The sequence below is a fragment of the Cydia pomonella genome, chromosome 4 (assembly GCF_033807575.1).
Source record: "Cydia pomonella isolate Wapato2018A chromosome 4, ilCydPomo1, whole genome shotgun sequence".
NCBI classification, from domain to species: Eukaryota; Metazoa; Arthropoda; class Insecta; order Lepidoptera; family Tortricidae; genus Cydia; species Cydia pomonella.
Window position 1 is genome coordinate 24,090,784 of NC_084706.1, and position 12,137 is coordinate 24,102,920.

The 12,137-nt window shown below is 35.0% G+C and overlaps 1 protein-coding gene across 1 annotated transcript in view; it reads left to right on the forward strand.

Moving 5' to 3' along the window:
- The window catches only part of LOC133517315 (uncharacterized), a 132,383-nt gene extending 123,941 nt beyond the window's left edge, over positions 1 to 8,442 (forward strand). Inside the window, exons 6-7 of the mRNA XM_061850574.1 lie at positions 3,273 to 3,332; positions 7,209 to 8,442. Coding sequence (XP_061706558.1) covers positions 3,273 to 3,332; positions 7,209 to 7,295 — 147 coding nt within the window. The 3' untranslated portion in view covers positions 7,296 to 8,442. The remainder of the gene's footprint in view (positions 1 to 3,272; positions 3,333 to 7,208) is intronic.
- Positions 8,443 to 12,137: the final 3,695 nt, after the last annotated feature.

The window sequence follows — 12,137 nt, forward strand, 5'->3', positions numbered from 1 at the left end:
ATTTCAAGCAGATATGCAAAATTTAATCAATATTCTGCCGCCAGAGGCAGCACTAGTACAAACCATAAACCATAGAGTAACTTATGTATAATAATAATAAAATAGTAAGCCTCTTTATTTCCATAATGAATTACTAATTTATGTACATATTCAACATGCATAACTTAATTATTAAGATTTCAACATTGATTATCAAAATATAGTCTACCTAATCATGATTAATAAAAAACCATGCAGAATCAAGTTATCATTATTAGTCATTCATTATCTATAAATATGTATCAATTAAATTATTCTATCACTATAATAATACTACACTTCAATCAAAGCTCCCTATGAATCTCAAAAAAAAAGTTATCGAATCTTGTTTACTAACTTATGTAGACTATGCCTTAAACAGTATTTTGACAAGTTTCCACAGATTGCTACGAATAAAACATTTATGTCATAAATGCATCAATGTGGTTTGTTTAATTTGTGCTAGTGGCGCCCGCAGAGTTTTGCATAATAATCCGTATTATGTATTTATTATAACCAAACAATATCTTATAATAAAATTATTTATTAATAATCTTATAAACCCCTTGAAACAATTTATTCCAAATAGACAAACATAATTAGGTCTTAATAAAAATTGCTTTCTTAATTATTTTTTCTATTAAACTTTTGTAACCTTCAAATAAAATTCAAAATGAAATGAAATTTTTTACGGTTACAGAAAATTATTAAGAGGAAAGCACAGCACATGACCGTCCACACTAATAGAGAAAACGTTATTCCACCTCTGAATATTTGCCATTTTTTAGTCGTTGACACAATGAAAAACTACTTTTTTTCAACATTTGCAATATATATTTTTTAAAGCGAAACCTATAAACCTAGAATATGAACCTGCTGAAGCGATGGACATCAAAATCAAACTGATTTGTTAAGATTTAGTTCAACTTCAACTTCAACTTCAACATTTATTCAGCAAATAGGCCACAAGGGTACTTTTACACGTCAACATGGAATTTACATACAAGCAAAAACATGCACATCAACAATTTTATTAAGTATAAATACAATTACAAAAATAACTAAAATAATAATAAAAAACAAACAGATACAAAATAAAAAACTAAAATTATTTAGAGGTGTAAATATCTCTAAATTTCAGAACTAAATGACTTTTATCAAATTATCCTTAGAGATAAATATATAGTCTCTAAGAGTCAAAATTCCGTACCTATAATTAAAATATTCTTTATGATAAAAGAAACATACGAGAAACGAATGAGGTGTCTCACTGTAATTATACTCAAAAATAAAGTTAGCTTAAACAGACCAGTCTCCACAAACTTTTTCCGAAATGAAATTTCATAGAAAAAGTACCGTTATTTCGCTAGGATCGCAGAGCTATTCTTCCTTCTTAAGCATGACGTGAAAGCAAATTATTACTGGCATTAGAAACCTCATACCCTACAATTATCGACATGTGAACATTTCAAAGTGTTTTATCGATTATCGATTTCATGCCTAATCGCCAACCCAAGGGCAAACCTTGAAAACAACAATACCGGTCCCCGATTCAGATTTAAGAACTTGTTATGGTTTTGATTTTGTTTCGATACGATACTGTAGGTCGTTCACGCTGATTGGTGTATGCAAAATGAAGTGTAAGTCAAGACAATTGTCAAGGTTGTAACGAAATCTGTTCGATATATATATTATATGAACTATGATATTATGAATTAGAATCGACCTGCTGTGTGGGTACCATCAGTTCGATACTGACATAAACGCTATCCAGAACGTAACTTACTTTCTAAATATAGAAAGTAAATTACGTTCTCGATAGCGTATACGTCAGTTTTTGACACTGTCAATGACTCATGGTACGGGTACTGGAAAAGATACATTTACTTCAGGCACGTCGGCAAACCCATAGATTCGTCTACGTAGATCACGTAAGCTATCGTAAGACGTGTATGACGTGCTACGTGTCTACGACATATCCTTAGCGATGCTATTTGCGTCGGGGGCTGGTTCTGAGTTTAAAATCTTAACTTGTTTGGTTTGGGTTTTGAGCGGTTTTGCAATTTGTTAAAGTTTTGATTTTGTTTGAAATGAACTTGACCCGCAGCAGTGAACGCCTATCAGCTTGAGCTGTCGTATCATATCCATAGAACGTTATCGCGTGAGCAAAAACAAGCCTGTAAAAGAACACATGTAACGGAATTTCTGTTTTGTATAAACGGATTCTACCTACACATTCTAAACATCTAAGATCTGTTTCTTATCTGGCATGAAGTTTTCGTTGGGAAAGGCAATCAAATTCGTATTTTACTATGTAAATGATCAACGTGTCAACTTGAATAATAAGTCACTAATATATTTAATTTTTATATCAGTATTTACTTCTTAAATACTGAAGATTCTTATTTCTTATTATTATTTTCTTCTTTTTCTGAACTTGAACACCTCTCTTGCTTGTATACTTCGATATAGGGCTCCCATTCCATCACTCGAGATGAACTGCAATTATCAGGTCAAGGTCAAATATTTAAAGTTCTAATGGGTCTCAGATGTTGTAATGCTTAAAATTTACTTAAATATTTATGTTGTTTATGTTGTATTTAGTCTTAATAAGCTGGAGCATAGTATTTTTAACATGGCAAATTGATCTCGTTTTGACATCACTTTTATCATCACACCTAAAAAAACTTTTTTTAATATCAAATCTATTTATTCCAGATAATGAATTAAAGATTCAGAATACACTTCAAGTATTGTCAACAAGACGAGATCAAAGCGATTATCAGCAGGTCCCTACAAGTTCCTATTTCGATAAACTCAGTTATCGATGCTTTTCATATAGTGATCACTCTAAGTTTACTTATAAAACTTGTAGGTATCAAAATTATGATAGTTGAACAAAATAACTATTTTTTTTTTAAGAATAATTGAAACATCCCTCAGTAGCGCGATTTTCTTGAAGTGTGTATTTCTGAGTAAGCTTATGATGCTTTTTCTTTTCAGCATATCAAATTATAATAAAATTTCAAAGCTAGGAGCTCCCTACTTGTCATTACATTTTGCCCCCAAAACTCCGATATCTAATTATCACTAACAAAATCCGGTACACAGCAAGACTTTACAACTGAATATAATAAAATATAGAAGTAATCTTCTAAATTGCAGACATTTCAAAAGTTTTGTTCCAACATAACGCTTTGTAGAAATGAAAAATGTGAACTCAGATAAAAACTTTGTGTTTTCTTTTGTTTCAGCAATTCGACGCTATGTGCAAAGCTGAGATATCATTTTTAATACCAAGAATACTTTTAAACGTAAGTTTTTTACATATTCTATTTCCATATAAGGCATATAAGGCCTGGCGGGTAACAAGGCCCAGCATTTAAAAATATCAGTTGCATTAGTATGATTTGTTCAAGACATCACGCACACATAGAAGTAGCAGATATAACGAGCTGGCAACAACGCTTGTCTTCGTACGCGCCGCTATTTTGTCAGTAGCATCGATACCGTCAGAAAGGGATGCTGCGGCTGCACTTGATGGTTTTTTACGAAAACAAGCTTGTTTTTTTCGATTTTCTTGTTTTAATCGGTTTTTTAAGTAATGTATGTGCGTACTCAATAATGGACTCGGAACTTTTTGACGTTTGGAAGTTTTTTAAGCGCTAAGCTCAAAAGACGGCCTGGTTCCGGGTTCAATTCCTGATAAAGGCAAATTCATGTGATGAGCGTTGATATTTGTTCCCGAGTCATGGGCGTTTTCTATGTATTTAAGTTTAAGTATTTATAAATATGTATATATGTATTTATATCGTTGTCTAAATTGCCACAACACAAGCCTCATTGACTCTTAACTTAAAGGACTCAAGTCTTAACCAACTCTAAGTCACGCCATAAAATGCTTGTCCTTGTAGTGTATGCGTGCAGCGTTGAAAAAAAGCGGCCAAGTGCGAGTCGGACTCACCCATAAAGGATTCCGTACCATTTATGACGTATTAAAAAAAAAAACTACTTACTAGATCTCGTTCAAACCAATTTTCGGTGGAAGTTTGCATGGTAATGTATATCATATATTTTTTTTAGTTTTATCATTCTGTGGTTTTAGAAGTTACAGGGGGGGGACACTTTGGAAGTGTCTCTCGCGCAAACTATTCAGTTTAAAAAAAAATATGTTAGAAACCTCAATATGATTTTTGAAGACCTATCCATAGATACCCCACACGTATGGGTTTGATGAAAAAAAAGTTCTAAGTAGGTATGGGGAAGCCCCAAAAAAAAATTTTCTATTTTTGTGTGAAAATCTTAATGCGGTTCATAGAATACATCTACTTACCAAGTTTGAACAGTATAGTTCTTATAGTTTCGGAAAAAAGTGGCTGTGACATAAACGGACAGACAAACGGACATGACGAATCCATAAGGTTTCCGTTTTTTGCCATTTGGCTACGAAACCCTAAAAACCCAGAAAAATACGGGAAAATTTCTTTATAAAAAAACGAATAAAGCCGAAATTAATAAGTTATTTTTTGAACTTCGGTATTTTTTGTTATGAATTTAATTGGAAATTTAAATAGGAAGGTTAAGGTTGCACGTCTAATGTGTTAGTTTCCGACACTGTCATAACTCATCAGTGGCATTGTGTATGACGTATGTATTTAATTTTTCTGAATAAAGCAGTAAAAACCGAAAAAACTAAATTTTGTAAAATTCCCGAATAAAATATTTGATTTTCATCCCTATGTGGGTGTCGTTATAATATAAAATCACGAATTCGTTTTATCTATCCATGAAATGAAATGAAAATGAAAAATTGAAATGAAATGAAAAATGTTTTATTGCCACAAAAAATAAACTAACTTAATTTAAATTAACTATTCTAATAATTTTTAATATACCCTGTAAGTTATGTATAATAAATCTAAATGTGGCAAACGGTTAAGGCATTAAGCACGATCCTTTTCTCTCCTTCTTTCAACTCTATGTAAAGAAAGAATTAATGCTTACCGCGAAGAATTTCGTACATTGACCCGTATCTCTATAGCACACGCATAATAAAATTATATTGCAGCACCGCTCGCGCAGTGTCATTTATCACCGGAATCATGAGCAGCGGTGTTATCATGGTTCCATTTTTGTCGCCTGTCACTATGCTCGTCACTTTCGCATTTACATACTTGTTAGAACGTGACAGGTATGGTGACAAATGACAAAGAGCCGACCATCTTAGCTCTACAGGTCAGCAATATAATTACGCACGTGTGACAGAGATACAGGCGTATCGTATAGTGTATATTGATACAGGCGGGTCAATATACGAAATTCTTTGTTTAAAACGAAAGTTATTAATAAAAGACCGCAAAAATGGCGACACTAATTAAAATGTTGAAGTTAAGAAAGTTGGTTTAATTAAGTTTCCAAGAAAGGAATAATTCCTATCTGAATCCACGGCAAGAAAGTTTGTGGAAGAGATCTGTTGGCAAGTAAAAAACAAGTTGAATTAAAAAATTGCGGAAACTGAAGAAAAGAGCGAATATTTTAAGTAAAAACCATTGTCTTTAGATTAAAGTCTTGCAGGCGTATTCTTATTTTAATTAAAGGATTTGAATTCGATTGGGATTCGATGACCTATATGATTCCGAAATATTTTATGCTGAATTTTATAAGTCCGATTTTTAAATAGTCAACCCTTCAAAATTCCGACTGTCGTAATTACGAACGACGAAAATCACGAAGGAATATATTTCCGAATAGCAAAAAGACTGTTTTTTAATACGAACATATTTCCGAATATAACAATTCCGATAGTGACAAACACCGAATTTAACATTTACGATTTTTGTAATCACGAATTCCGAAGTGCCATTCCGAAATTTTGAATTCGGATTTCATGTTATTCCTATTTTAAATATCCCCATTTTTGTATCGAGTCGTGCCTGTCATCTGGGGGCCTACCGCGAAAGCCGAAATTCGCAAATTGCGGGATCTTTCTCTTTTACTCTCACTAAGACGTAATTAGAATGACGGAGAAAAATGCCCGTAATTGAAGAACTTCGATTTTCACGGTTATAGTCCTGCTCCGGCGCCACGGGCAAAGCAGTCCTTGCCTTGCGAATCAAAGCGCAGGCACATTTTTCTTGAACTAGAAACGTCACTTTATATATTACCATAACCGGATCATATTCATATCTTGTTAATGACAGTCAGAATACGCCTCTAGGCCAAAAATTTAAGATTTGTATACAGATGTTAAAATTTTATCCAGGCAATTCATTTCATTATTATTTTTTATAATAGCTTTGAGCCAAGTTTCTTATTACGTTAGGTGTACTTGTTTTAAATTATGAGGATAACTTTTGGTTAGTCCCATAGTATAAGTAGTTCAGTAGTGTAAATAAAATCGATTTCGCAACGTGAGGTACGCGTTTGCGTTTACTCTCATCTTGTATTGGATTTAGAAAGAGCGCGCCAAGCGGGACGTTTTGGAAACTCAAAATCCTATACAAAATGAGACTTAACGCAAACGCGTTCGTCACGTTATGATGTCGATCAAATTTACACTAGGGGTACAGAATGACGTATAAGGTTTTTATTTTTCGTTATCTTAATCTCTGCTTATCACACAATGGCTTTACCGGGATTAGAACCCAGGACCATCGTCTTGATAGGCAGGGTCACTAGTGTCACTACCCACTAGGCTAGACCGGTCGTCACAAAAAAGTAGCGTTAAGACTACTTTTTGTAATAAAACTTTATTGTTTAGTAATAAATACGACCAACAATTTTTTTTTCTTTATTTTGTTAGATTGATAAAGAGTAGTAAGTTCTTATTTTCTCTAGTTTTTCTTTAACCACTTGCAAAATAGTGACGCAATGGAACCTCTTCCCAGCAGGAGCGAAGTAAAAATGATATTATTTACTGTTTAATATATTATTTCTTAATGAATTTAGTATTTATATGATTTTTATGGAATATATTATCGATTAAGATATATTTTACAGTAACTAAAGACATTTTTTAAAGTGGAACTCCGCTAACGTCACCTACAACGACAAATAAAAACGCCCATACACTCATCTTAATTACTATTAATGGTTCAAAATACATCCTACATAACTCTACAGATTGTATTTTTTAACCCTATATATTTGAAACAGGTTTTTTTTTTCAAAATTTTCTTTCTTTTGTGCAGTGCTTGTGCATCTGGTGTGTGCTCCGGCTTTACCACCTCCTTCGTGCTGGCGTCACCTGGAAGGGTGCTGCGGCCATCGAACTGTGACTATTGGAAGACAACCCGGGAGAAGGGCCCCGCGAGTCTACATTACTACTAGGGGGGGCTGAGAGCGATACGGACGCTAGTCTTCACTCGGTTTGACTAATTATCCATCTCTTTCTAACATATACAGTGACCTAAACGAGGTCTCCCTCGGAATGGGAAAGAACCCGCGAGTTGACATTGGTAGAGCACCAAACTAACTCTGCAGCGATCGTTGACTGCTGCTCGTTTTTTTTTTACTTTAGGTAAAAAGATACGGGTGATTAATCTTTTTGACGCTAATGACGGATATATTCACACCCTAGGTCCAACACCGAAGTTGGATTAATCCGCCACAGATCACAGAGCAACATAGACCTTCGTGTATATGCATAAAGTTCAATTTCAGTTTTGACACTTCGGTGTCGTGGCGACCGAGTGACAGCTTTTGTGTTTGATACGACGTCGAAATGATTTAACTTATGCCTTATCACACTGATGATTTGCGAGTGTGTTGAAAGCGACGCGAGCGCGCTCGCGGCAAGATCGTTGCGTGCTCGCCTCACTTTCAACTCGCTCGCAAATCGCTAGTGTGAAGGTCCCTTATTGTAAGGGAGTCGCATTTTGGCGGGTTCGTGCGACATTTAAATTCAAGATTTGTGCTGTCTTAAAAACCATACTGTATAAATTAATTGTAAATATTGTTCGTCTGTAAATGTTCCAACCTGTATATAAGTTCCTTGTTATAGATATTCGTATACCTAAGTTAGAAAGAGTGGAATTCAGATTGTACAATTTGTTCATGTTTCGATAATTGTTATTCTACGACCTTGACACGACTCACATGTACAAACGTGCTAGTGATGATAAATGACATGACACACAGTCAGAATAAAAACAATCAAATATCAAAACGTTAACAGATTTTAAATTCAGAATACTGCTCGAGCTTGCTGTATGTACAGAGGGAATTTATGTGAAATTGTTAATGCCTTAATTTTCTAATAAAAAGTGTTATTAAATTAAACTATAGACATTAAAGTGACGTTCGTATAACCACTGCAGCTGCATTATTGTTTCCGTGTCGTGGCTGCGCCGATGTAACTGTCAATTTCCTTGTCAAAATAAGTGACATTCGCCGCATAACTGTCACGATGTCGTTTATTCCATCACTTATTCCATCATATATTGAGGCTTGTGCATAAATCACGACTGATCACGTTGGTGAAGGAGGGGGGGTATAAGGAGACCTCACATGTATATCTGCACAACCAAAACAATATCTATGTACATACTTTTACTCGGTTTCGGTAAACATAAATCTTCACTTCACACTTCAAAATAGCGTGTCTACTCACATTCATAATTAAAATAGAAAAATAAACAAGATGTACAAGATACACAATACTACAACAACAACAAAACAACAAGTACAAGATATACAATAATATTTATTTTAAACTTAGGTCGAATGAAAAAGTTTCAAAGAAATTCACGTCAGGTTATGTGGGGGAGGGAGAGGTAACCAAGAACCTCACCAAATACCACCAAGGGGGGAGGGGGGTCAAAAAGTAGCGGAAAAAACCTCACGTGATTTGTGCACAAGCCCTTATTACGACAATTGACAGATACAGCGACTGCAACAACGAAGCCGCAACAATAATACAGCTGCAGTTGATATCCGAATTTCACCTTTAATCGAACTCATCAAGGCGAGGTTTGCTCAAAGCGATTTGAAGTATTTTCTATTACATAATGTTCGTTTTATAGAAAACCGAGTAAATAATACCACTAATTTCGTTTGGGAACTTTGAGCAACACCGGCATCCGACACGTCAGAAGGGAGCCCAAGCGATATCTTACACACACACAGTCGCAGTGTGCACACAGTCGCACTTCTCACTCACTACACACAAAATTCAATCTGTAATGACGACACAAATACATATACATGAGTGAGAAAGTTATGTTTAGTTATTTCATTATTTGTTTCTTTTTACAGCTGTTATTCTCATAGTATTAAATTTATTATAAAAATATGTTTTACATATAGGAATCTATAGGTGTATATTATTAGAAATTACAGCTGTTTGCTTATTTAAGTACTTACATGTATTAAAAACTGTTTTTTTCCTAAATAAAAAAAAATACACGTTAAAGACAAATCTTGCACACCTCAATCTGTTTTTGTGTACGGACGAGTCACAACACACACCACGCTATGACTATTTTTATTTTACTTATAGGAATCTATAGGTGTATATTATTAGAAATTACAGCTGTTTGCTTATTTACTTACATGTATTAAAAACTGTTTTATTTCTAAATAAAAAAAAATACACGTTAAAGACAAATCTTGCACACCTCAATCTGTTTTTGTGTACGGACGAGTCACAACACACACTACGCTATAAAGTGCTATAACCATTTGGGCATCTCCGAAGCACATATACAAACACACAGACAAACACAAGCACACAAAGGGGAAATAGTGCAAATACCGACTCCCTTCCCGGTGTTGCTCGAAGTCTGGACATATCTCGCCTTACTGTACGTATTGGATTATATCGTCTAAAGTACCGTTACTTTGTTAAAATTTAACGAGTTAGACATTTCATGTAACATAATAACGAGTTCCGAGAAATGTAAGTAATAAATGTCTATTAAAATGAATACTCTGGTTTAAATTATTTCCGGACTTGTAACAATTCTAACTTAATAATGTCAGTCACGAGCGACATTTTGCCTCGTATTGAGCTGTGGTGTTACTTAAAGGTACCATTCGGATTCAGACTACCAGCGTTACTGCTGCGCGACAATGCTGCCAAATATACAATCCTCCACATCGATATCGATGACGGCAACCTCAGCAGTCAAGGGTTTTTCCTCTCATGAGATCTTGCGTGACCATGTTAAACTTACTGTTAAAACTTTCACGTTCACATTAATAGAGTTGACCGGCCGTGTTGTAAGTATACTAAGTATACACGTAGGAGGCAAGGCTCGGAACCGGTTTGTAAAACACCGGTAAAACCGGTTTATTTATAATATATAATTTATATCATTATTATCGGAAAAACATATTTTGTAATCAAACTATTTCTATTTTGAAACTAGCTGTTAATATTTATAGTATCCGGGTTTGTAAACGTGCTGACAGCGCAACCTGTCATGGGCGGGGGCTGTCAATAGAGCTTCCGCGCCAATGTCAGCGTCGGTCGTCGGTCTTAACATTATTATGTACTTAGAAATAAATCAAACCTAGTGCGTTTTATATCTTTCACTACGAACTTTAATAAGAACGTGAACGTTTTAGGAACGTTACAGTACATATGGTGCTACTTTACCGCACTAGTGCGAAAATTAGCATATTACGTTACTGTGTCGAACATTTAAAGGGCCATATGTACGTGTCGATTTATCGCCACTCGTTTCGAATTTCCCATTTTTCGCACTTATATCGTAATGTACTATTATAGTAACCTAAACATAGACACCGATATTGGAAGAAACCGGTTTTGATTTCTTAAAAACCGGTTTCAATATAACAGTTTTTCGAACGCAACCGAAAAATAAAAGGTTTTGCACCAAGTACATGATAACTGTTTGGAAATTTAACCGGTTTCCGAGCCTTGGTAGGAGGGCCTTGCGTAATTGGCGTTTCACGTCTAATGTCAGGCGTTTTTACTCAAATGACATGATGGATTCAAAGATGGTAGACCGCCAAGATTACCATTTCACAGCGAGCTCTTTCCAAGGTCACAAGAACCGAGAACCAAGAACATGGTAAAGGTCAAACCAAGACCAAAGTCAAGGTCAATAATCGATAGCAGCTGCACACGCGTGTATGTGACGTGCGTGTAGCCGGCGGCAGCGTGAGAGAGTGAGAGACTCGTATCAAAACTTTAACAAAATGCCAGAATCCCGACCGACAGACGGACTGCAAACCGATCGCAATTTGTATGGGAACTGCACGCCAACTGCAACGTCTATACCGGTCCATAGTCCGCACACAAACATGTCACTTCCTTTCGCTTTCAAATAAACTATTTAATAAACTCTAGCATTTGATATATTATGTACATTGTACATGCTTAGTACAGTCAGCATCAAAAATAGCGGATCAAACAACACTTCAAAAGTTCAGTAACAGCTTAACAAAAAGTGATGATTATATATATGAAATGAAATGAAAATCATTTATTTCGAGCTAAAAACTCATATAGTGTTAGTACATACAACAATTATTATTTATCTACCTATATAGAACACTTTAGACTGTAAAAGATATACTTTTGAACGTGAATTTTAGAGATTTATCTACATTTAGAAAATTTATCCGGAATATCAGATACTTTTGGTGCGTTGTTTCATCCGCTACTTTTGATGCTGACTGTACTTGTCCCGAGCCTGAACCACTAAAGCCGCACCACATGTTTCATCTGGGGAATAAAGTCTAGCAAATATTTGGGGAGTAGTTGCTATTGTACCTAATGCTAACAAACGGTCTGGAATAGTGATGTACCATTTGGGAATATTCCCAAAAATATTCTTTATTTATGGGAATATCAAACATATGATAAATTTTCAAATGTGACGCAAGTACATTTGCATCTTTCGCTATTGGCCCGGTTCGTAATTTAAGATACGTCAAAAATATCCTATAGATATGATATGGATTGGATTTGTCAGTGTTGAAAAGCCACTTGAGGAAACGTCACTTTTGACACTGACATATATAATTCATATCGTATCTTTAGCAAATGTTTGACGAATTTTAAAGGTTGAATCGGACCGTATGACACTACTTTTGTGTACCTAAGTTCTAGCTGCTCGCGGGGTCTGCCGCGAAACCAGTCTGTGAAG